The sequence below is a fragment of the Arvicola amphibius genome, chromosome 2 (genome assembly GCF_903992535.2).
Source record: "Arvicola amphibius chromosome 2, mArvAmp1.2, whole genome shotgun sequence".
Lineage (NCBI taxonomy): Eukaryota > Metazoa > Chordata > Mammalia > Rodentia > Cricetidae > Arvicola > Arvicola amphibius.
This window is the reverse complement of record NC_052048.2, coordinates 43,163,751-43,189,325: the sequence shown is the minus strand read 5'-3', so window position 1 is coordinate 43,189,325 and position 25,575 is coordinate 43,163,751. Positions and strand designations below refer to the sequence as shown.

Genomic DNA, 25,575 nt, shown 5'->3' with positions numbered 1-25,575 from the left:
AGGCAAGGTGGGGGACAGAAGCTGAAAGTTCACATCCCAGAGAACACATTGGGAATACCTCAAGCCTTTTGAATCCTTAAAGTTTATCCCCAGGCAAGCCTCCTCCAAAACAGCCTTACCTTATAATCATTCCAAAAGAATTTTGCCAACTAAGAACAAAGTTTTAAATATTTGATCCTATGGCAGATACAGGGGCATTCTCATTCAAGTCATAATGCTGTGTATCTAAGATGGTCCAATATAAAACATGTTGATTTGTTTAAACAACTCTTGGTACATAAGTAAGAAAAGATGGAGTTTGTGAACCCACAAAAACAAGAAGCATTTTTTTTTTTTTTGGCTTTTTGAGACAAGGTTTCTCTGAAGCTTTGGAGATTGTCCTGGAACTAGCTCTTGTAGATCAGGCTGGCCTCGAACTCAGAGTGATCTACCCTCATCTGCCACCCAAGTGCTGGGATTAAAGGCAGGTACCACCACCGCCTGGCTAGCAGATTTTTTTCAAAGAAAAACATCAAAGTTACATTGTCCACAGGAGATACCATATCCCCCTCCTAGCAAACAATCTTGTATGATTTGGCAAGGTGAAACTGCATATTCCACTGTTAAGTCTTAAGCTAATATCAACTCAAACACACGTTCATTTATCACCAAGGAACATAATTAGAATCAGGATTGTCTATTCTCTACTTTTGCTACTTTATTATATTTAATATCAGCTCATGAAAATGGTATGTTTACTGTAAGCCATGTCACTTCTATTATTTCTTGTCTCCCAGATGATAAAAATGGCTCAGTAAAGCAGTGTGTGCAGTTAATTAAACCCAAATGATTCGATTCTGCAATTTTATTTTCTTGTATTTTCTGTATAAAAATAAATATATTACTGAAAAAGAAGTTAGTAACTAAGTTCAACTATCATTTAAAATAACTCAAAAAATACTCACCTTTATCCCAGGAAGGTGTTTCTGCCAACTTGTCTCAAGTGTATGATATACTGTAGACAATTGTTGAGACACTCTGGGAAAATGTAACTGATAAGAATCATTGTCAAAAATCCCACCAGTGTAGCACATTTTCAAAAACAAACAAAAATAAACCATCATTCTTATGATTGCATTGTCATCAGTGTAAAACAGAGATTGACTTAGTGTTTCAAGACACATGTTATGGTTTTATTGAATAGGAAGGTATTTCTGTAACAAAATTTCCAGTGCTTGTATGCATAAAACTGCTTTATATTTGAAACATGCTTTATATTTGAAGAAACAACATGTTATGGAAGAGAAAAATAAGTTTTATTGTATCACTTCTAATTAAGGCTGTTCAGAAAGTATATTTTTATTTAAGATAACAGATGATAAATAAAGCATGGTGGAGAATGTCATGCTATTGTAGTTAAATATTGCAGGTATAGAGAAGCCCATGAGTAGTAGAGAAGTCAACAGTAGCAATGTATTCTGGTGTGCGAAGTCCTTCTGTATATGTGTTGATTTTATTGGTTAATTTAAAAAGCCGCTTTCAGCCAATGGCTTTACATAATAAAGCTAGGTCAGAAGAGTTATATATAGAGAGAGTAGGCAGAGTAAGGGAGAAGCCATGTAGTCACCACAAGAAATACATACCTCTGCTGGAGCCCAGCAAGATTTTCCCCGTAGGCCACAACCTCATGGTGATGCACAGATTAATGAAGATAGGTTAATTTAAATATAAGAATTAGCCAGAAATATTCTTAAGCTATTGGTCAAACAGTATGGCAATCGATACAGATTTCTGTGTGATTATTTTGAGTCTGGGCAGTTGGGAAAATGAACAAATGGCCATCACCAACATTATTCTATGAGAATCAATTTGTGTGGAATATTGAGGAATTAAACTGATCTACCCTTCAATACATCAAAGTAGGGCAGACGATTTTTGTTGGTAAAATACCTTACATCTCCTCACTCCAAGAGCTAAAAAAAGAAATGGTTTCTGGCTAGACAAACTGAAGGAAAGGCTTCTTCCAAGTCAAGGTCCCCAAAATCTTTAATATCGCAATGCTCACTGCACAGTATTAGTTAATGTAAATAAATGAAGAGTGACTTACTTAGAATTGTCTGGAATGTGCTTTGTTTTGATGATCACAGTGGAAGTCTTTTTATTTTTGTGTTCTGTGGAAATTGTTTCTAGTTCTTGTAATCAGAAAAAAAAATTAATCCCTATGTGAGGGCATTGCTAACAGCCCCACTGTAATCCACAAATATTCTATTTCCTAAAGAAAGTCTCGGTTATATTTGATTATTTTCATTTTTTTAACAAAAGACAATGGGAACAGACTTATCCTTTTGTCTACTACTGTTTACTGGACTTGTTATTTTTTAATTTAAAGTTTTCAAAAATTTAATAAATGAGTACACTGTATTTCCATCATTTGCACCCCTCTGACTCTTCCTGTGTTCGCCAATTTCCCTTGAATTCATGAGTTCTTCTATGATTACCATTGTTATATATAACCTATGGAGTCTATTTAATATTAGTCTTATGTTCACGTTTCTAGGGCTGACCACTTGCCCTTGAATAACCTATAAAGCCCTGGGGAATAAACAATTTTTCTCTTTTCACCAGCCACTGATTGTATATAGCTCTTTTTTTCAGAGATGGCACCTTATGAAATTTTGTCCCTACATGTGGTTGTGTGGTCAACAGGTAACTCTTGTTTCAGCAACCACATTGTTAGGTATCAAGAGGGCAGCTTCCTTGTGAAGTCAAGAAGGTATGTCTCAAACAGGAGTCCTGTTAGTATGGCTTTTAGCATCCTTCCACGTTGTTCACTTTGTCACTAATGGACCCAAGCATCCTTCTACACGTCAGTCTTTTTACAGACTATATAGTTCACTAACCTACTGTGTTGATAGTCAGGGCACTACTTTCCATTTTAGTCCAGTAACATAAATAGGGAAAGAACAATTATGTTTTAATCTGAGATGAATTCCAAGAACTACAGCACTAACAGCTGTTTCATGTGCCCAGTTATAGAGCTTGATATGGTTATTCTGCAAATATATCCACAAATTTTTGCTGTACTGGATTATTTTCTCTAAAATTTGACAGTTTTGACTATTTCAGAATCCAACCTTTAGAAAACAACTCACAGCAAAGAAAAAAAGAAAACGTGAATGCAAATTTTTAAATATTTTCACCTTTTCCATTTTGGATTTTTTATATTCTCTGGTTTCAAGTAAATATGACTTAACATACGAGGGTAAAGAGAAAGCTTTAGGAAATCTGAGAACTTTATGAAGAAAATCCACTGTCCTAGTGGGGTCTTTGTTTGCTTGCTTGTTCTTTTTGTTTTGTTTGTTTGTTTTGGTTTTCGAGACAGAGTTTCTCTGTAGCTTGGTCACCTGTCCTGGAACTCATTCTGTAGACCAGGCTGGGTTCGATCTCACAAATTCTGCCTGTCTCTGATTCCCAAGGGCTAGGATTAAAGATGTATGCCACCACCACCTGGCTCTGTCTTGATGTTTATGCACTGGAGGTTGACTGACCAGCAGAAAACGTGCCACTGTTAATGTAGCTGATGTCAATATGTATGGCTGTCTAATTATTATTTACTTTCATTTTATGTGCATTGGTATTTAGTATGTATATCTGTGTGAGGGTATGAAAGTGTGAGATCTTGGAGTTACAGATAATTGTGAGGTACCATATGGAATGGGAATTAAAGTTGGGTCCTTTGGGAGAAAAACCGGTGTTCCTAACTGTTGAGCCATCTCTCCCACCCCAAGTTATTATTTATTTGTATATAGCTATTGAAATGATATTTGTTAGATTTTTTTATTTTAATTTTTAGAAAATATGTAATCTCACAAAAAAGGAATTTGAGTTTTTGTTTGTTTACCAATAACAGAAAATACTACATAATATGAACTTACAGAAAATTATATCCATTCATACAACAATAAAATTACAGATATATACAAAATATATACATAGTGTATTTACAAGCAGTTTTAATAAACTATCATTGACGTGTGAAATATATCCTTGATTAGATTGTTCAACTTTCATATAATTCTGTCTCAACTAGGCTACTGCTTTTCATTTCTTTTCATTGGCAGTGGCACTGTCAAAAACAAAAAAACAAAAACAAAAACAAAACAAAGAACAAAAAATCTACCGTTTTACAATCTATAAATCTGGAACCTTGGTCTGAAAAAAATACTATATATTGTACTAACCATTTTCTTTCCTTCTAAGATGGCTTAGCATTTGTAAGTATGTGTGCTATCTGATACATAATGTCCATCTGATGGTCATTACAAAATCAAAGATTTTATTTCTCGAATCCAAATGAGCACATTCTAGTGAATGTAATGATAACAGTGGTGAGTAACAAATAAGAAATTTCAATCAAGCTGATAAAACAATCATATCCCTTTGAATTTATGTATCAGCTTCGGTCATGCAGGAAATGCTGCTGTTAGATAACATGTTAAAGATAATGGTTACAAGAGCGAGATATTTTCCATCTTCAGTTTAGCTGATGCGGCTTATCTGTGTTAAGAGGATTCTGAAGTTATCTGCGCTGTGTGTCTGGAAATTTCTACTTCGCTAATGCAACAGGATGAGGCAATTTTCTATTCAGACACTGTGAATGCAATTAGCAGCTGCCTTGCAAGATCCTTCCAAGATGTCCAATGTGAACTGAGGACATGTTCTATAGGCACAAACAGGGAATAGAGAGGGAAAATAGTTTTAAAAGTTCTCATTTTTTAGGACTTAGGTAAAAACCACATCTTGTACATATATGAAATTGTATATAAATATCATATAAAGGAGTGAATTATATGATGTAGTGTTTCGAAAATTATTAAAAAAGCAGAGTAACAGCAGGCTATAAAAATGATCTTGTTTGCAGGCAACATTTGTTTTTGTTTCCCCACTGGAGAAGTTTTGGATGTTCAATTATAGGCCTCATTGCTTCAGCATTATTTTCAACTGAAATGTCGGAACTTGGAAAAGCATATCTAATGTGCAAATTAAGTTTATTGCCGCTCATTTAGTTGTTTATTCTTTGTGATAGAAGTCTTTATTATACCCACACACAGAATGCCCTCTGCTTTTTCTCATGCAGTATGAGAGCACTCTCTAAGATTGGTCAGCATTACTGAGCAGAATACATATCCAAGACAGGCAGATAATTGGAGGTTTTGTGGACTTAAACAGCAATGTAGAGGCTTTGAAGAGTTTAGCCAACCTTTATCAAGAAGCTCAGCTTGTTTGAATGTAAATTTCCAGAGAAATGACAGGACATTGGAAAACATTGTCATATTGTAGAGATTGAGATCATAGCAGTGAAGTTTAGTGAGTATGAACATCTCACTAAAAATGTTCATTCTAAACTTTTCTTACACAGAAGGGATTTGATGTATTTTAATGTAGATAGTTTTGAATTATAAAGTATTAATGGAGAAATTATTTTTGAGGATAATGTATATAATTTTAACACTTGTCTGGACAACTTTTTTATTTTTCGTTTTATATCACAAGTAATGTTGGAGTTGTTTCTTAGTTTTCATTTACTAGATACTTACAATTTTATGAGTGCATTTATAGAAACAAACTGGTGATTTGAAAGAAAATGCCCTTATAGGCACATAAGGAATGGCACTATTAGGAGGTTTGGTCTTTTGGAGTAAGTGTTTCACTGGGAATGTGTTTGAGATCTCAGATGCTCAAGCCTGTCTCAGTGAAACAAGTCTCTTCCTGTTGTTTATGAAACCAGATGTAGAATTCTCAACTCCTTCTCCCATAGAATGCCTGCCTGCATGATGCCATGCTTTCCATCATGACAATAATGGACTAAACCTCTGAAACTGTAAGACACCCCAATTAAATGTTTTTCTTTATTAGAGTAGCTGTGGCTATGCTGTCTCTTCACAGTAATAAAAATGTTAACTAATCAAAAGCAAGAAAAATACGTATTATTTCCTATCATCTACAAACTCCTCAATCCTATAATGCTGATTGGAACCTTACAGTTGAAAAAACAGACAAGTGAAATGAAGACCTTATAAGAAAATAAATTTAATAATACAAGTATAATAACAGCCTATTAAACACATAGAGCTTTGGAACTGAGTAGTTTGATGTTTTCAACTAATTAAATTATTCTTTATCAATAAAAAATTGGGAATCAGATATAGGAGTAAAAGCTAGATGGATGAGAGAAGTGGCAAAGCAGCCACCAGTGACTTCCTGGCTCTTCTGATTGTCCATCCAAAAGAGCTAAGACCTGCCTTACTACTTCCTGTCTCCTAAACTTCTATGGTAAATTTTTGTTAGTTAGTGGCTAGTTCAACTCTCTGACTCTAACAAGCTTTATTATCAGAATGTGATTAAAATATCACACAACATATTTGGCATATCTAATTCATTGTATAGAATCTGTGGAGCAGATTTTCAGAAAAAAATGACAGTTTCTGCTTTGATTATTAATTCATATATAGATCTTTATTTAATTTGTCATTCTTTTCTCTCCTTTTATTGTTTTTACTGAGCTATATATATATATATATATATATTTTTGCTGCTCCCTTCTCTTCCTCCTGCCTCTCCTTCAACCCTCTTCTATGATCCCCATGCTCCCAATTTACTCAGGAGATCTTATATTTTTCTACTTCCCATGTATACTAAATCCATTTATGTCTTTCACAGGGTCATTTTTATAGTCTAGGTTCTCTGGGATTGTGGATTGTAGCCTGGTTTTTCTTTTCTTTATGTCTAAAAGCCACTCATGAGTAAGCACATATATTTGTCTTTCTGAGTCTGGGTAACTTCATTCTATATGTTTTTTTCTAGATCCCTCTATTTGCCCGCAAATTTTGATATGTCATTATTTTTTCCACTGTGTAGTACTCTATTAGATAAATATACCACATCTTCTCTATCTATTTAAGTTGTTTCCAGGTTATGTCTATAACAAATAATGCTGCTATAAACATAGTTGAGCACATGTCCTTGTGGTATGATTCAACATCCTTTGGGTATATACCCCAAAGTGGTATTACTGGGTCTTGAGATGATGTGGAACAATGGTCTGTACCCTGTCATTTGTATTTTAAATAAATGCTGATAGGTCAGTAACCAGATGATGTAGGTGTGTCTTCTATCTGATGATTTCATTAGTTAATTAATAAAGAAACTGCTTGGCCTAATAGGTTAGAACATAGGTGGGTTGAGTGGACAGAACAGGAAGAAGGAAGTGAGGTAGATGGCTCAGACAATTGCCCCGCCTCTCCTCTCTGGGACAGATGCCATACCTCTCCTAAGTGGGACAGATGCCATGCCTCTCCTCTCTGAGCCAGATGCCATGAAGCCAGCCACCAGGTCAGACATGATGAATCTTTCCCTGTAAGACACCACTCGCGGAGTTACATAGATTATTAGATATGGGTTAAAGCAAGAGATGTGAGAATTAGCTAATAAGAGGCTGGAACTAATGGGTCAGGCAGTGTTTAAATGAATACAGTTTGTGTGTTGTTATTTCATGTAAAGCTAGCGGGGCGGCCAGGAGCTGGGCGGTGGAATGCAGACCGCTGCTCCCCTCACTACAGCCAGACAGGAAGTATAGGCAGGGAAACCAGGCAAGAAGTAGAGGTGGGACAATGAGAATTCTAGGAATAGAGAAGTTTCAGTCTGCAGTAGTAACGCAAGAGAGAGAGGAAGTCAGACATAGAGCAAGCAAGATTTGACTGCCTAACCAAAAATGATACTAAGCCATGTAGCTATCACTGACTAGTATTATGGGCGAATATCAGTTATAAGAGTTAGTTAATAAGAAGTGTGAGCTACTAGGCCAACCAGTTTTTAATTAATGTAGGTCGTTGTGTGATTTCTTTGGGATAAAATAGCTATGAGACCAGGCAGGACAGAAAACCTCTGTCAACACTAAGATAGGTTGAAGATCTTTTCCCATTCTGTAGGCTGCTTTTTTCTCTTGTTGACCATGTCCTTGGCTTTACGGAAGATTTTCAGTTTCAGATGGACCCATTTATTAATTGATTCTCTCAGTGTTTGTGCTACTGGGATTATATTTAGGAAGTGTTTTTCTGTGCCAATGTGCTCAAGTGTACTTCCCACTTTCTCTTCTATGAGGTTCAGTGTAGTTGGTTTTATGCTGAGGTCTTTGATCTATTTGGACTTGAGTTTTGTGCATGGTGATAGATATGGATCTGTTTTCATTCTTCTACATGTTGATATCCAGTTAAGCCAGCCGCATTTGTTAAAGATTCTTTCTTTTTTTCATTTTATATTTTTTGCTTCTTTGTCAAAATTCAGGTGTTCATAGGTGTGTGGATTAATATATGCATCTTCGATTTGGCTCCATTAGTCCTCCTGTCTGTTTTTATGCCAATATCAGGTTGTTTTCAGAACTGTATATCTGTAGTAGAGTTTGAAGTCAGGGATTGTGATGCCTCCAGAACTTCCTTATTGTACAGGATTGTTTTTCCTATTTGTTTTTTTTTTTTTTTTTTGCTTTTTAATAAGAAGGTAAGTATTATTCTTTCAAGATTTATAAAGAATTTTGTTGGGATTTTAATGTGCATTTTATTGAATCTGTAGGCTGCTTTTGATAAGATTACCAGTGTTACTATTTTAATTTACCTACCCAAGAGTATGGGAGATCTATCCATTTTCTAGCATCTCCTTCAATTTCTTTCTTCAAAGATTTGAAGTTCTTGGTCATACAAGTCGTCCACTTGTTTGTATAAAGTTACTCAAAGTTTTATATGTTATTAGTTCCTATTGTGAAGGATGATGTTTCTCTGATTTCTGTCTCAGCCTATTTATCATCTTTGCAAAAGAAGGCTATTGATTTTTTTAGTTAATCCTATATCCTGCTACATTACTAAAGGTGTTTATGAATTGTAGAAATTTACTGGTAGAATATTTGGGGTCATTTATGTAATTTGCTGATGATCATATCATCAGCAAACAGAGTTTGAATTCTTCTTTTCTGATTTATATCCCTTTAATCTTCTTTTGTTTTCTTATTGCTCTAGCTAGAACCTCAAGTACTATATTGATCAGATATGGTTAGAGGACACAACCTTGTCTTGTTCATGATTTCAGTGGAATCATTTGAGTTTCTCCCCAGTTAGTTTGATGTTGACTGTAGGCTTGCTGTATATTGCCTTTATTGTGTTTTAGTATGTTTCTTGTATCCCTGCTCTCTCCAAGACCTTTATCAAGAAGAGATGTTGTATTTTGTGAAGGCTTTTCAGCATCTTAGGAGATGATCATGTGGGGTATTTGCGGGGTGGGTTGTTTATATGGTGAATTACATAGACAGGCTTTTGTTATGTTGAATCACACCTGAATCTTTTTTGGATAAAGATTTACTTGGTCATGATGGATTATTTTTCTAATTTGTTTTTAGATTCAGTTTGCCAGTATTTTATTGAGTACTTTTGCATCCATGATCATGATTAAAACTGGTCTGTAATTCTCTTTCTTAGTAATGTCTTTGTGTGGTTTAGATATGAGGGTCATGGTAGCCTTGTAAAAATAAGTTTGACAATGTTCGTCCTGTTTGTATCATGTGGAACAATTTGAGGAGTATTGGAACTAGTTCTTCTGTGAAAATCTTGAAGAATTCTGTGCTGAAACCATCTTGTCGTGGGCTTTTTTTGGTTGGAAAACTTTTGATGACTCTTTCTATTTCTTTAGCATTTACAGGCCTATTTAATTTGCTTATCTGGTCTTGATTTAATTTTGTTAAGTGATATTTATCCAGAAAATTATCCATTTCTTTTAAATTTTCCAATTTTGTGGAGTGTGCATTTTCAAAGTATGGTTCGAAGGCTCTCTAGTTTTCCTCCATGTCTGTCTGTTGTTATGTCCCTTTTTTTGTTTCTGATTTTGTTAATTGGGATAATTTCTCTGCCTTTTGTCCATTTTCTTGAGTTTCTATAAGAACCAATTCTTTGTCTCATTGATTCTTTGTATTATGTGCTTTGTTTCTGTTTTATTGATTTCAGCTCTCAATTTGACTATTTCCTGCTATCTAGTCCTTCTTGGTGAATTTGATCCTTTTGTTCTAGAGTTTTCAGATGTTCTGTCAACTAACTAGTGTGGAATTTTTTTTCCAGTTTCTTTGTGTAGGCATTTAGTGCTATGAGCTTTCTTCACACTGCTTTTATTATTCTTATTTTCCAAGAAATTATTTCATATAAACTTACATAGTTCCTATAATTGCATAATATATATATATATTCAATATATATATATATATATATGTATATACATATCTAGAGATACTCATTGCCTAATTCTAGTTTTTGTTTATTTCTTCTTTAAACTATGAAATTATTTCTTATTTTTCTGGATTATTTACATATTGTTATAAAGAAAATGGGTAGTGGTGACTTCAGCTAAACTGGAATATGTGAACCACGATTACCATGATTACTTTGTGCTTTGAAATTAAAGGACATCGATCCTAACCTATGGTAGAATATAACCAAAGCACTGCATGTATATTTTAGTGTATATGAACATACTTTATCAGATAATCTTAGTATGTCCCAAAGTATTCTTAGTATGTCTCAAAATATAGACCTTTCTTGTTTTTATGTTTGTGTGCATGACAAGCAAAAGCACTTAAAATAATGATTAAATTTTCCATTTTCAATTAGCTAAAGTTACAGAAATAAAGTCCACATCATACCAATTTCTGTTATATTTTTGTTGCTTTGAAGATTACGTGGGAACTTCAACTTTGATTTTTCTGTGTTTTCTTACCCTTGTTTGTTTTCTTAGTGTTCTGTGGACATGAGTGTAATTCAGTTCCATGTCTATCTCAGTTCCTCCCTTCTGTGTCAACCTAACTGCTACTGGGTATCAATACTGTGTTGCTTAAATACCACCCTGTTCTTTTGTTAAATATATTCCCTTATTTTTTACATATTTAACATTCCAATAGTTTCTGAAAATTAACTCCCTAAGGAAACAACTTAGAAAATGCCTTTATTCTATGATTACCCTGGAATAATAGTTTGCTCAGAAATACAATTCTGGATTTTAATGGTCACTCTTAAGATTTCATGATGTTACCATGCCCTGATAACTGAAGACATTTTGCTTTCTCATCCCTTCATTCTACTGTCTTTCTCTCTAGCTAGGACTCTACTTTCTCCTGATATGCCATAATTTCAAAATGGTGCCTTGTAGTTCAGTTCACTTTTCTACTATGATATTGAACACTTGACAGGCATTTCTTAAAATCCTATAGTTCCTGGATTGGGCTATCTTCTATAATTTCATAATTTACTTCATCTTATCTTCTGAATTTAATTATTGGTTTCTCTAAAGTAGTATTCTAGCTTACATGTATAATTATATGCAGATAACAAGCATACATATATATTTTACTCTGTTCCTGTTTACTCCTAGTGCTTATTCAATTCTATTTCAAGTTTAATCTTCTGGAAATAGATAATTTTGATATACTTTAAATATTTTTAATTTTTGACTATTCACTTATATAATATCTTTGTATGTTCTTTACAGAAAGTATTTCCTGGAGCATGGTTCCCATTTAATCTAAATATACCCTTTTCTTTCCCAAACTGATTTTTCATCTTTCTTTGGTTAACTTTCTATGCTTTATCAATAGTACACAAAGATCCCTTGTGAATCTTCGCTATTTATTCATTGATAAAATAGAGTTAATAAAAGTTTTATCATAGTTCTGATAATATTTAGGGTTTTACTGATACATTGCTCTCCCATCAAGGTGGCCCACTAGGCTGGATACATTCCAACTTTGAAAGTTCTCTGTTGCAAACTTTCTTGTCACTTATTTGGCAATTCTGACCACCAGCGTCCTTTCAACAGGTTTGTCCATCCTCCAGCAGAGATGAAAAGAATTGCAAGAGATCACATGTGAAATTTTCTGTAGGGTCCCCACCCTCAATTGTGCCTCAAAACTACCAGTTTATATTCCTTTTGCTTTGTTTACATTACCCAACCAACTATCACAACAGCAAAATGAGGTTCTTCCTCAAATTAATAACAGTGAAGGAAACATTGTTTGGGAGTTAATGGAGCATTAATACTCTTCAGCAATATTCTCTGATTTCCTTTCATATCCATCGTGTTCACCCCAGCAATGATTCTTATTTTCTCAACCAAATAACCCCACAAATACCAAAATGAGGAAAATTTAAAAAGTCCCTTTCGAATAATCTTACAGGGTTGCCATTATAATTTTCTCTTTAAAACAGTGTAAAACATGTGAGATGATCATGATTTTTAGTATGCTCTCACACCTAACAACTTATTGCCATAGTCAAATATTAGCATGCTTGTCTGCATTCCTCCTAATAATGCTTTCATTTGTGGTGACAATACCCAAAGCTAGGTCTCTTATCAAATTTCCAGGGCACACTACAGTGTGACTAATCCTGTCACCCTGCAGGTCACTAGTGTACAGTGGTTACTCTTCATAATTACCAACTACTTTTGTTCCCACTGGCCAGTGCATCTGCATACCCCTACCAATCTTCTCCTGGTAGCCACCATTGCACAAAATGCTTTTATGTGTGTGGCAATCTTGGGTTCTTCATATAAATTAGTTTTAGAAATATTTTTTTCTTCCTGCAAACAATCGTATTTCTCATGTCATCCTGGCAGATCTATGCTGTCAGAAATGAAAACACTTTTCTTTGGTCACTGGACTGAATAATATACCAATGAAACTCTGGTGTGACAGTCTGTATTTTCTTTATCCTCCCAATGAATGATAGATACAAACTATGCTTTTGTATATTAACTCTTGTGAATAACACTGCAATGAACATGGGAGTGTAAGAAGACCAAAGTGTGTTGGGTAATATGAAAGTTCTCATTTTATGTATTTATCAAACTTCATTATTGGTTTTAATTTTTTCCTAATTGTTGTATCTAATTAAAAATATAATGAAGAAAGCATGTGTTACCTATACTTCACAGCCTCTTATCTCTTGCCTTTTTGTTAAGAACTCTTCTAAAAGATGTAAGTTTTTAATTTGCATTTCTTTGATAATGAGGAGTGTTAAGTATCTTCATAGATACTCTTGGCCAGATACATGTTTTCTTCAGTGAAACTGTGTATTTACTTACAACTTGAACTACTCTCACATTAATAAAGCTCTCATTGTTCAAAAAAAAAAAACAATTCCAATAGAGGCATGTAGATGCAAAGATATAGAGAAATAAGAAAAGTTAGCATATTAAAAATCGAGATTTTTAGAAACTTAAGGAGGAGATCATCTTTCAAAGCATATTTTAATGTTTCTAGTTTTTACAAGTTATTCTGTAAGAACAAAAGCAAACTGTAGGATAATGTCACCAATTTGAAGTGTAAATAGTATACTACAAAACTTTTTATTTATATCTTAGCAACATTTCCTGTTATGTTATAAATACATAAAGGCAGAGTCCCATGTTTGTATGGAGAGAATGCACTGTTTGGTACATTGTGGAACTTGGGCTGGAGTTATCCTCAAGCAGTCACCTTCAAAAGATCATCACACACAAGTAAAGATTTCAACCATGTCAGTTGTGTAAAACAAAATAGAGTTACAAAAAGTAATTTATTCATTATGGTCAATGATATCAGACACACATTTTCTAACCTTTTTGGGACTTCTAAAATGTTCTGAAATAAGTATTATATTATTAATATAATAAATAAATATTACAACACATGTAATATTGTCCTTGACAACTGATGCAGAGAACAAATTTAATTTGTCTTAACAAAAACAGATTTTGTGTTTCTGACATGTTTTATGTGATTAGTTTCCCTGTCTACTCGCAAGTTCGTAACTGAAAATAAATTATGAAAAAAATTATTGGCAAACATGACTTTAAATTTGAGGAAAAAATTATCAAAACTGATCTGAATTCTATGAAAATTTCCCTTATATATCTGAAAAGCAAGATGGGTATGTGAAATTATTTTGGTGTGATGACTTTGTGTTCCAATGAAGATTTTCAAAAATGGTTACTACTGATATTCCAAAACTTCCCATTTGTATGTGGGATATGCCTTACAACTTAGTTAGTTTTTATTAGCTTAGGAGCTATGTGTAAACTATTTTTCTATATTGTGTGGAGCAATTTTCATTCCACTTACCATTTTATGACTGTCTTCTATTGTAGAAACATTTTAGAAATACAATAGAGCTAGAGGAAATAATAGAGTTTTATGTTCATATCTCCCAGTGTGGAAATTAAACAACTAATTTCTAAATTTCTTTCTTGAAAACCTTTACTTACTGAACCAACACTTAACCTATTTAACTGGAGACAAATTCCATATATATTATATTTCATCTGTAAGCACTTCTGAATATATTTTTAAAATATTTAGGAATATTTAATTAACAAAAATAGAGATAGTATCTTAAAAATTTGAAGCTTTTCCTCTAATATTGAGGGTTCTGGTTTTCATGATTATCTCATAAATATTAATATGTGTGTGCATTCATCACATATGCTGTACATTCACATGATCTATTCATTCCCTATTTCATAAAACACATTAAAGTTATTAAACAAATGAAAAACATTATGTATCTATGAAGTATAGGAATTCTTGAATAAGTATGTATCTGTATTCTATGAATTCTGGAAATTTCTTTACACTAACCTGTCATATAGAGCTCTAAAAATGCAATTAAACACAAAATTAATTCTGGGGAACACTGAACCACCGTGCTTACAAGTAAAATTTTCTTAATAGTGCATTTTACTGACAGTGAAATTTTCCTGTATCCAAGGTATTAGTCTCTTTCTGATGTTCTATTTAAGAGAGTGTCAATTGTCCTAAAACAGAAATGTTATTTAAAATTTTTATCAATGTCTTCTCAGCGTAGCATTTGCAATAACTACACAAATCAACTGGAGAGTTTTCTGAAAAGTCCACACTAAGGGATCTCACTTGAAATCTACTGAATCAGTATTTTATGTGGGACCTGAGAAATTTGCATTCTGAGAACATTCAACAAGAAAATCTTGTGCATGCAGAAATTTCAGCATCATTTGCCTAGACATCCAATGAACATGGATGGTATATGCAAGAAAAAGGAAATAATGTGAAATGGATTATTTTATCCTTTTTGTTTCAAGATGAAGATGGTTAATGAATCTGAAAGTTTTACTAGTGGTAGTCTAGTACAGTCCACTTCTCTTCATTTAATTTGTATAATTCAGACTCGAATGCATTCACCAATTAACAAATTGTAAGAAGCATTTCCATATAAACTTCAAGTAAAATAAACTTCTCTGTTGGAACATACCCACACTTAGGAAAGGACTAGAATATATGGAAACATGCATTCTTTTCTTTTTTCTTTTCTTTTTTTTTGTCTGAGTGTTTTGAATAAATCTCTGAGATACTTGACTTTATTAACATATTCAAGACTATGCAAATGAAAAAATAATGGATAACAAAGTTCACTCTTTTCCCCCTGAAAGTACTCATAAATATTTTGCATATTTGTTTAAATCAAGTATCACTATTTATTTCTGAAAACATGATCTTGTTCTTTGTCCTATGTACATACTTTGAGTTTTCCTCTGGTGCTGAGCATGGTTGCAAAATGATTACCCTAAGAGAATGACCAGTGCTCCCTGACTGTTCGGAAGTTTCGTAGATAGTGTAAGATTGGTTCCTATGCAGTTTGGAGAGAAGAACATGAGACCCAAGCCTTGCTTTGTCTACACAGGAGGATGCTTACAGGTGATGCTATGCTCAGTTAACCACACATCACTTTTTCTTGGATAATGTGTCTGTCTGTACTTGGCAGTTACTTTTCTCATTGCTCTGATAAAATAGTTGACATAATCAACTTAAAGAAGAAAGTATTTCTTGTGGTCACAGTTTGAGAGGATATAGTCCATCACAGCGGGCAGGGCATAGGAACAGAATTCAGTCATTAGAGTGTAGAATAAAACAAATACCAGTGTTGCCTGACTTCTTCATTTCCTCCTTTTAATCTAGTCTTTTCTCTTAAGCCATGTTATAGTAGCACCTGTAATCAGGATGCATTGTTCCTCATTAAAACTGTTTAGAAATACTTCAAATATATGCTCAGAAAAGTGTCCCCAAATGATTCCAAATCTATTCAAGTTGAAAATGTGTAGGAAACTCATAATAAACACCCCATTTTTCATAGCCAAGATCAGGTATACAATTAGGGCCAATACTTACTTCATACTTTCAATATTTCACATATCTTTCAAGAAAATTACACATTTCTTTTTTAAAAAATACTTTAATAAACTAAAGTTGCATGTATCTATATAACACTGCGTGATGTTTTCATTGTTATAGTATTAAATTAAGCTAATTAACTTATCAGTCATGTAATACTTATTGCTTTTAAAATAAAATTATGCTAATTATACTCAGAAAATCTGAGTAAGTGATAGATTATTATTAACTATAAATCCTGCTGTTGAATAAGCATTCAAACATTATCTTCCTAACTAGATGTAATTGTATTCCCTATGAACATCTTGTTCTCTTTTCCCATCTTTCCTATCCCATCATCTTCTGGTAATTCTGTTCTCTTCTTCTTTACTCATATATAGTGATATAATGATTAACATGGTATGCAGGGCTTGCTCCTAAGACACTTTACCCAGTCTCACGTTGTTTCCTGCTAAAATGTGTATCATACTTGATTTCATATTCCACTGTTGTCTTAAATTTCTTCATCTGCCTATCACTGAACTTGTTTTATACTTATATCTAGTGATGTGATGTAGCCTGCACATGAACATATGAGCGTGATTATACTCTTAAGCAGTAGCTCAGGACTGGGTACTGTTCTGGTAGTGCACACATGAGAAAATAGCCCATTGTGCAGGTATGCATGTTTATGCCTAGCTAGGTTCCCAAGTGGGCAGGTAGGCACATTAGGGTCTACATCCATGTGGGGGCAACAACAGAGAGCAGCTGTGGACAGCAATAGCAGCTTCAGTTGAAAAGATTCTGACAGTCAGCCCCTGACCCAGGGAAAGAATCAGCCAGGTTGCCTAACTCTTGCTGTGGCAATTTCAGAAATATTAATTCTCCAGTCTCAGCAGCAGGGTATGAGCTGGTAGTACATAGGAAATAAACTTTGCCAGCAAACTTTTACAAAAAAAAACATATATTTATGTTTGGGCAGTGCAATAAAGCATATCATACTGTTGCCTGAATTCTTTAGAGTTTAGAAAATCTATGAGTTTTGAACACTTCTACAGCATGACAAAGTTAATATCCACAGGGCTAGAAATAAAAATTTAATTTGAAGATTATTTGATACAAGGAGAAGAACTCTATTTTTATATGAAGCTTCAGGAAAACCAATTATTAATGAGTTTTTTGTTGTAATTGAAAAACCACAATGGAATGAACAAATGACATTTAAACTAATACACAAATCATAATGCCATGCCAGCTTCCTGCACAATGTCTATTGTTTACAGTCTATATCAGAACAAATTCCAAGGTTCTCTCATATACATTTACCTGAAAAGATGAATAAAAACTTTCATAAAATATATTTTACAGTGATAAAAGCTTAAATTATTTTAGAATAAATAATACCCTGCATTCATGTGTATATTAACAGCTCATGTTATAAGAAGCAATTTATCAGAAGTTCACAGAAATATTGCAGTCTGAAACTAAAGTTCATAGCTCTAATAATGTTATATTGGCCTTAAAAGTCCTTAGTAAAATAAACATCTTAAAAAATGTTTATCAATCCTTCCTATATCCCAACCATGATCTAACGGGAGACCACCAACTCCAGTTGGAATGGAACTGATGGAACAGGGGACCAAACCGGGCTCTCTGAATGTGGCTGACGGTGGAGGAGGACTGAGAAACCAAGGACAACGGCAATGAATGTGAACTCTACAGCATGGACGAGCTCACTGTGAGCCTTGACCTTCACCTGGCGATGGATGGAGATAGAGACAGAGCCCCACATTGGAGCACCGGACTGAGCTCCCAAAGTTCTGATGAGGAGCAGAAGGAGAGAGATCATGAGAAAGAAAGTCAGAACCATGAGGGATGCGTTCACCCACTGAGACGGCAGGACAGAACTAATGGGAGACCACCAAGTCCACTTGGAATGGGACTGATGGAACATGCGACCAAATCGGACTCTCTGAAAGTGGTTGATGGTGGAGGCTGACCGAGGAGCCAAGGACAATGGCGATGGGCTTGGTCTCTACGACATGGACGGGCTCTGTGTGAGCCTTGTCAGTTTGGTTGCTCACCTTCCTGGATCTGGAGGGAGTTGGAAGGACCTTGGACTCAACATAGTGTAGAGAACCCTGATGGCTCTTTGGCCTGGAGAGGGAGGGAGTGGGGATATGGGTGGAGGGGAGGGGAGGGAAAGGGGAGAAGGAGGGGAGGAGATGGCAATTTTTAATAAAAAATAAATAAACTGGAAACAAAAAATTCTTTTCAATAAAAAACAGACTATCAAAAAAATGTTTATCAAACACTGGCAAAGAGTAGTGATGTAGCTCAAGTAATTACCTCCAATGAAAATAAAGTTATTAAAATATAGATTCCAGTGGTCTGATGAATTTATAAAATAGCAAGTAAGAAAAATCTTATAATCAAGATATAAGTTCAATAAAGTGGTATGTGTTCTAATATATACAAATTGATCGAACCATTCATGTATCAATATCACTCTTCTCAAATTTTATAAACAGTAAAGTATTTTAGAGAAAAAAATGGTAAGTCCAAGGTCCTCCCAGCTCCCCCTAAGTCCAGGAAGGTGAGCAACCAAACTGACAAGGCTCACAGTGAGCTCGTCCGTGCTGTAGAGTTCACGTTCATTGCCATTGTCCTTGGTTTCTCAGTCCTCCTCCACCGTCAGCCACATTCAGGTGAGCTGGGAGGACCTTGGACTTAACATAGTGAAGGGAACCCTGATGGCTCTTTGTCTTGGAGAGGGGTGGAGTGGGGGTATGGGTGGAAGGGAGGGGAGGGAAGGGGGAGGAGGAAGGAAGGAGATGGAAATCTTTAATAAAAAAATGAGGAAAAAAAAGAAAAAAAATAATATAAAAAATGGTATTAAATAGTTTCAAAAACAAACTTTCCATGTTGCTGGAGCTAAGCCCATGTTTTATCTTGCAGTGGTACCCACTAGTTTACTGACTTGATATGCTCCAAGTCCCTCTCTCTATGGCTGTTAGGAGACTTCATCTTAACACTTCACTCATGTCTTCCTCTGACTCATCAGGACTTTCTAACATCTACCAAACAGAGTTTTTTCATACAGATACCTTACAAATATCATTGACAACAGGGGATATGGCTCTTTCTTGCCACATGTGAGCTTTTCTTGAGATTCTTGTACTTTCCATGAACTTCCTTATTAAAGCAATCTCTTTTCTACAAAATAATCCCTCAAAAGTAGAACATACTAATGGAATTACTTCATACATATGGAGCTGCCTCAGTTTTGGTGATGTATACAATAACACAATCTCATATATGACAGCCACCCTCTGTTGACACATTTGTGAAGGCAAACATACAGTGTTACTCAGTGCTTGTTTTATATCCCTTCTCCCACAATTATTTGTCTAGTACTTAACAGAAGGATGGAGGGATGAAGAGTCCTCAAATAAATATTTGTCATACATTTAAAGGCTGGAACAGTCTAGTGAAAGTATAATAGTTATATATCATACTATGATAACTTCTTATTCATGAAGCTTTAGTCATTACTGTATGGCCAATGAGCAACACATATAGAGAATAATTAGTTTAATTTTGCCACTATGCTCTATCTTAAATGGAAGAAGTGGTCATAAATTTTAATGCTTGAATATTAGTTAAAATGCTTAATGTAAAAACTTAAACATGGACAGTTTGACTTTACCAACACATCTAATTTGCCAACTAATCTGCCTACAAATATCAATAAAATGATAGTGATTTTTTCAAAGAAACTACTAGACAAAAACCTTTCCTTATTACCAAAATTGTGTTTAAAATGTTAGATATCACTTGGGAAGTGATAAACTGTGACAAAGTTGATTTTAAAAAACCACTTTAAATTGCAAATGGAAGCAGTTGTCAAGTCCTCTGTTCAGACTACTCCCAGGTTGTGACATAACAGAATATATCTAACATATTATTCTCTCCTTTATATTCAGAAATGTAAGGTTCTCTTTCATTTTTACCACGGCTGATTCATTAAGTTACCTTAAAACCTACAAATATTATTCTGGAGAGATGACTATGAAGTTAAGAACAGTGGCTTTTCTTCCAGAGGTCCTAAGTTCAATTCCCAGCAACCACATGGTAGTTTACAACCATCTGTAATGAAATCTGGTGCCCTCTTCTGTCATACAGGCAGAACACTGTGTAAATAATAAATAAATCTTGAAAAAAACCCTATAATTACTACTTCCTATATTCAACTTTTATGTCTTTGCCAATATGATATTTTAATACAAACTAGCAGTTTAACATTTTGTAGGCAAAATTGAGTGATGCATTGTTTCAGTATGTTTCTGTTCAAATGCCCTCCCTTTAGTAATGATGAAAAATTTGTTTTCTCTAAGAGTCTCTCCAGGTGTACAAACCACTCTTAAAGCCAGACCCCATGCTCAGGAATAGATAGCTAACATAAACTGAACTGAATGGGATTTCTGGAACTATTTTCATCTCATAAGGCTTTGTCTGATCTTCTCCTCCCCCTGCTGCTTCTCCTCCTCTTTTTTCTTTCTTCTTCCCCTACTCCTCTCCTTCTTCTCTTCTTTCTCCTTCTCCTCCCTCTTCTTCCTTTCCAATAGACCTTTTGCTTATATATTATATAAGTACCAATCTTGTGATTTTAGGGGATTTCTGCATGTTCCAATGAATGTGTCTCTATGTCTGTATGTGTTTCTTTTGCATTTTCTTTTTTTCTTTTCTTTTTTTTTTTTTTTTTTTTTTTTTTGGTTTTTCGAGACAGGGTTTCTCTGTGGCTTTGGAGCCTGTCCTGGAACTAGCTCTTGTAGACCAGGCTGGTCTTGAACTCACAGAGATCCGCCTGCCTCTGCCTCCCAAGTGCTGGGATTAAAGGCGTGTGCCACCACTGCCCGGCTTGCATTTTCTTTATGTTGCTTTTGTCCTAAACAGATTTGTTTACTTCTATTTTATCTTTTTTAGCTCTTTTGTCTTTTTATAGATCCCTGTTTGTTTTTTTTTTAATTAATTATCTTTATTCTATATCTATTGGTGTTTAGCCTGCATGCATGTCTGTGTGAAGATGGCAGATCTCCTGGACTGGAGTTATGGACAGTTGTGAGCTGCCATGTGGGTGCTGGGAACTGAACTCAGGTCCTATGGAAGAACACCCAGTGTTCTAAATCCGTAACCATTTCTCCAGCCCTACCTGTCTGTTTTAATGAAAATCAGAACAAGAAAGGATGTAGATTTGGGTGGGTGGGGAGGTGGTAGAGATCATTGAGATGCTGAGGGAGGTAGAATAACATGACAGATTTTATGGAAAAAATTAACAACAATAAAGAAAGAAATGATGGTTCTTGGTGTTGGTGAATCCTCAATGCTCTGGAATCTAAGCTGCATATTTCACTATAAATAACTAAAATGCCTATGAATGTTATTCTTTCTAATAACGCAGGAAACCTAGATTCATCTTGGAAATGACTTTGAAATTTTATGCCATGATGTAAGGGGACATGTGGAACAAGTATTGGCCTCTAGGAAAAAAAAAATCCTAAAAAGAATGTTTCTATGACAGCTGCATATTTTGATATCAAAAATTTTGGGTTTACAAATAGAGACTCCCATCTTTCCTATTCACATCTCAACTTTAGTTAAAAGAAAAAAATTGACTATTACAAGCATTCTTAATATAAGTTTCATTCAAGCTTTTAAATATAAACATGCAATTATAAAACTACACAAATTGTGGTGTATCTAGACTTAGAAATGCAATTTGTCTTATGGATTCTTAAGCTAATTAGTTATTTAGAGTGGTAACTATGTATTTTTTAATATTATCGTTAGATATTTAGTTTAAAATGTAAAAATAGTGTGGTTCCTTAAATGTGGAATGTTGTCTTATGAGATCCTTACTTTTTACACCTTAATAAAGAAGAAATGGTGTTTAATTGAAGACATGTATCATTAATTTTAAGAATTCCATATAATGTGTTTAGATTATTCTCATCTACCTCACACTCACTGCCTCTAATCATCTTAATGTCCACCATATCCACCCATTCTATTCTCCTTACCCTAACAACTTCATATATCCTTTTCTTTCTTTTTTTAATCTTTGAAAATAAAATATACTTTGATTATGTTCTCCACTCCTAACTCCTTGCAAATCCTTCCCACTTCCCTAAACATTCAATATCAGGTTATCTCTCTAGCTCTCATAAAGAAAAAAAATAAAAAAATAGAAAGTAATATAATAAAAAGGAAAACTAAGATAAAAATACCAAAACAAAACAAAAAGCACACAAAAGACATGGAATCTGTTTTGTTTTTCCCAATTACTCATTTCGGGGCATGATTTCTGGGCTAACTTGGAGTGTGGTTCATATACCCACCATTACCCAATTAGAAAAAAAATAAACTGATTTTCCCATTGACAAAAGGTATCTATTATATGTAGCTTCTTGCCTAGAGGTAGGACTTCATTTCTACTTCTTCTTCCACATGAAGGGATTTTGTCTATTTTTAACTTGTGCTGATATTGTGAATGCTGCCACAGTCTCTACAAATTCATATGCCTATGAGCCCTGCTGTGTCTGAAAGACATTGTTCCTTGCTTCCTTGGACACATTCACTGCCTCAAATTCTTTTGTTTCTGCCTTTGCTACCTTTTAGACCCCTTAGTCTTGAGGGGAGAGTTTGAATAAAAAACATTCCTTTTAGGGATGAGTGTTCCAAATTTTCTTACTCCCTGCCTAAAGTCCAGTTGTGGGTCTCTTTGTTAGTTACAACCCCGTGTAAGAAAAAGCTTCTCTGATGAGGGTTGATGCTTTGTTCTATGGACATAGCAGTATGTAATTAGGAATTATTTTGTTTCTGTGTTCATTTAGTAGGTTTTCACTTAGACCCATGACCTTATCTAGTTTCAGGTTCTTGGCAATTTTAGCAGTTGTCAAGTATGGATTCCATCTCATAGTGGGGGCCTTAAATCCAATCAAAAAGTGTTTGGTTACTGCATAACATTTATATCACTATTATATTAGTATATTTTGCAGGAATTTCACTGTTTCAAGGTCACAGGATTTATGGTTGGGTAATATTAGTCATTAATTTTCTCCTCCTGTAGTGTGCAAAGTAACTTTTTCACCACAAATGATAGTCATTATGGGTGAAAGTTCTAGTTGGGCACCCACTCAATTTCTCCATGCTTGATGGCATAAGTAAGTGTGTCTTCATCAATAGAGTCTTACCATTAGAACTGGAAGGTAACTAATAACTGTGGCCATAAGCTGTAATATTTAGGGGGTTCAGTAGAGCTCCATTGGTATAAGATATTTAGTTGGAATACTGGCTATCTTATCATATTATAGCTCCATTTAAATTCCTTGAATATATGTTTATATTTCAGGAAGCATCTAAATTGATCCATAGATCAAGGAGCTCAACATAAGACTAGATAGCAGAAATCTGAAAATAGAGAAAATTTGGAATAGGTTTGTTCTCGTTAGCACAGGAAAGTCCATGGTACAGAAAAGGATGATCATTCAGACCACTGATAGCACAGCCATTAAGATCAATGATTGATCAGTAAGACACAGGAAGCTAAAAGAAAGTTTCTGTATAGCAAAGATCAGTATCATTTGAGCAAACCAGCAACCTACAGAATAGAATAAATCTTTACTAATTTTACATGTTAAAGAGGATTAACAACTAGAATTACAAGGAACAACAAAACAGAAAAACAAAACAATACCAAACAACCAAACTGAAAACCCTGATCATCAAGAAAAAAAAAGATAATGCAATTGTAAATATACAGCATAGAACTAATCAGAAAGTTCTCCAAAGATAAACAAACATCTGAGAACACTTTAAAGAAAGAAAGCAAAGATAACTTTAATCTCCTACCCCCCCAAAACTGATCAAGCACTCTTAGTCCCTCCATAACAGGGGGGTCTCATGAACCTCTTCATGATCTATGCTACAGTGTTGACTGGCTTTATCTAGTGTAAGCAAACAAGGGTCTATGAGGATATCAATGAAGCAGCCTTATAATCTCCCCAAAATGCTGCTTCTCACCAGGTCTCCAAATCTCTTTCTCTTAATATCTTCCTGCCCCTCTTCTGGTTCATTTCCTCAGATTTGGGAGTGAGGGTGATACAAATGACTCATTTATTTATAATGTTTGAAAAAAGGAAGATTTTTTTCATATTAAATCAAATGGTGTTTTGTTTTTTCTTTGAGGTAAAATAATAGCAAAATATTGAAAATTATGTGTTAGCATATTCTAAGCCTTTAAAGCTTAATCTTTTCTCAACAGAAAGAACTGTCATTACAATACCACCATCTAAAATGGATGTTACAGTCGGTGAGAGTATCGTTTTACCCTGCCAAGTATCGCATGACCCGACTATGGAAGTTGTATTTGTTTGGTACTTTAACGGAGATGTTATAGACTTAAAGAAAAGTGTGGCTCATTTTGAAAGAATTGGGGGAGTAAGTATCTAAAAATGTTAAGTTCTTAATGAAGCATGTTAAACATGAGTCCACGTAGTCCATAATCATTCTCTCCGTCTTTATTATAGAAATAATCACAATCTGCACATAAAGCTGCATCTGTTTTTTGTTTTGCTTTATTTTATGTATTTCACAAAAATACTTGTTTCTAGATGCAATTAACAGGGATAAGAAAGAGATAAATTATAGAAAACTATAATAATCTTAATGTCTTCTAATTTCAAAACTGTCTTATGTTTAATATCTACCCAGCTGTAAAGAAAATAGGACCCGCTGTGTGTGATTATTCATTCATCCAATTCTCTTTTTCTGTCTACAGGAATCTGTTGGGGATTTGATGATAAGGAATATTCAATTAGGACATTCAGGAAAATATCTATGCACAGTACAAACAACACTGGAACGCTTGTCTGCTGTAGCTGATATCATTGTGAGAGGTGAGCAGAAATGATGAAAGAGGGGTTCTATTCTTTACTCATGATCATAAATGTCCATATATAAATGGCAGCTATTTGAGGAATTAAATGTGGATAAGGGGATGAGGGAAAAACAGATAATTTCTTGTTTTGTAAATTCCAAGAGTCTATCATATTGGTTCTGTGTTTATGGGCAGTAAATGACTATGTTTGGCACAAAGTATAAATTCCTAAAATTTAGACTGGCTTACCATTTGCAATAATCAGTTACTGTCATAACAGAATAAAATGTATAGGATTTTACATTTGTCGATATTAGTTATATTTACTTAAACTACATTTGAGAGAGAATGGATATTAATTTTTAAATCAGCTCATTGTAACATGTTATTCAATAAATACATTAGTATT

At 34.3% G+C, this 25,575-nt stretch overlaps 1 protein-coding gene across 1 annotated transcript in view; it reads left to right on the top strand.

The window, feature by feature from the left end:
• Cntn6 (contactin 6) overlaps nt 1-25,575 on the top strand; it is a 211,805-nt gene that overhangs the window by 159,526 nt on the left and 26,704 nt on the right. Inside the window, exons 11-12 of the mRNA XM_038319610.1 lie at nt 24,552-24,727; nt 25,068-25,185. Of these exons, the coding sequence (XP_038175538.1) occupies nt 24,552-24,727; nt 25,068-25,185 (294 nt within the window). The remainder of the gene's footprint in view (nt 1-24,551; nt 24,728-25,067; nt 25,186-25,575) is intronic.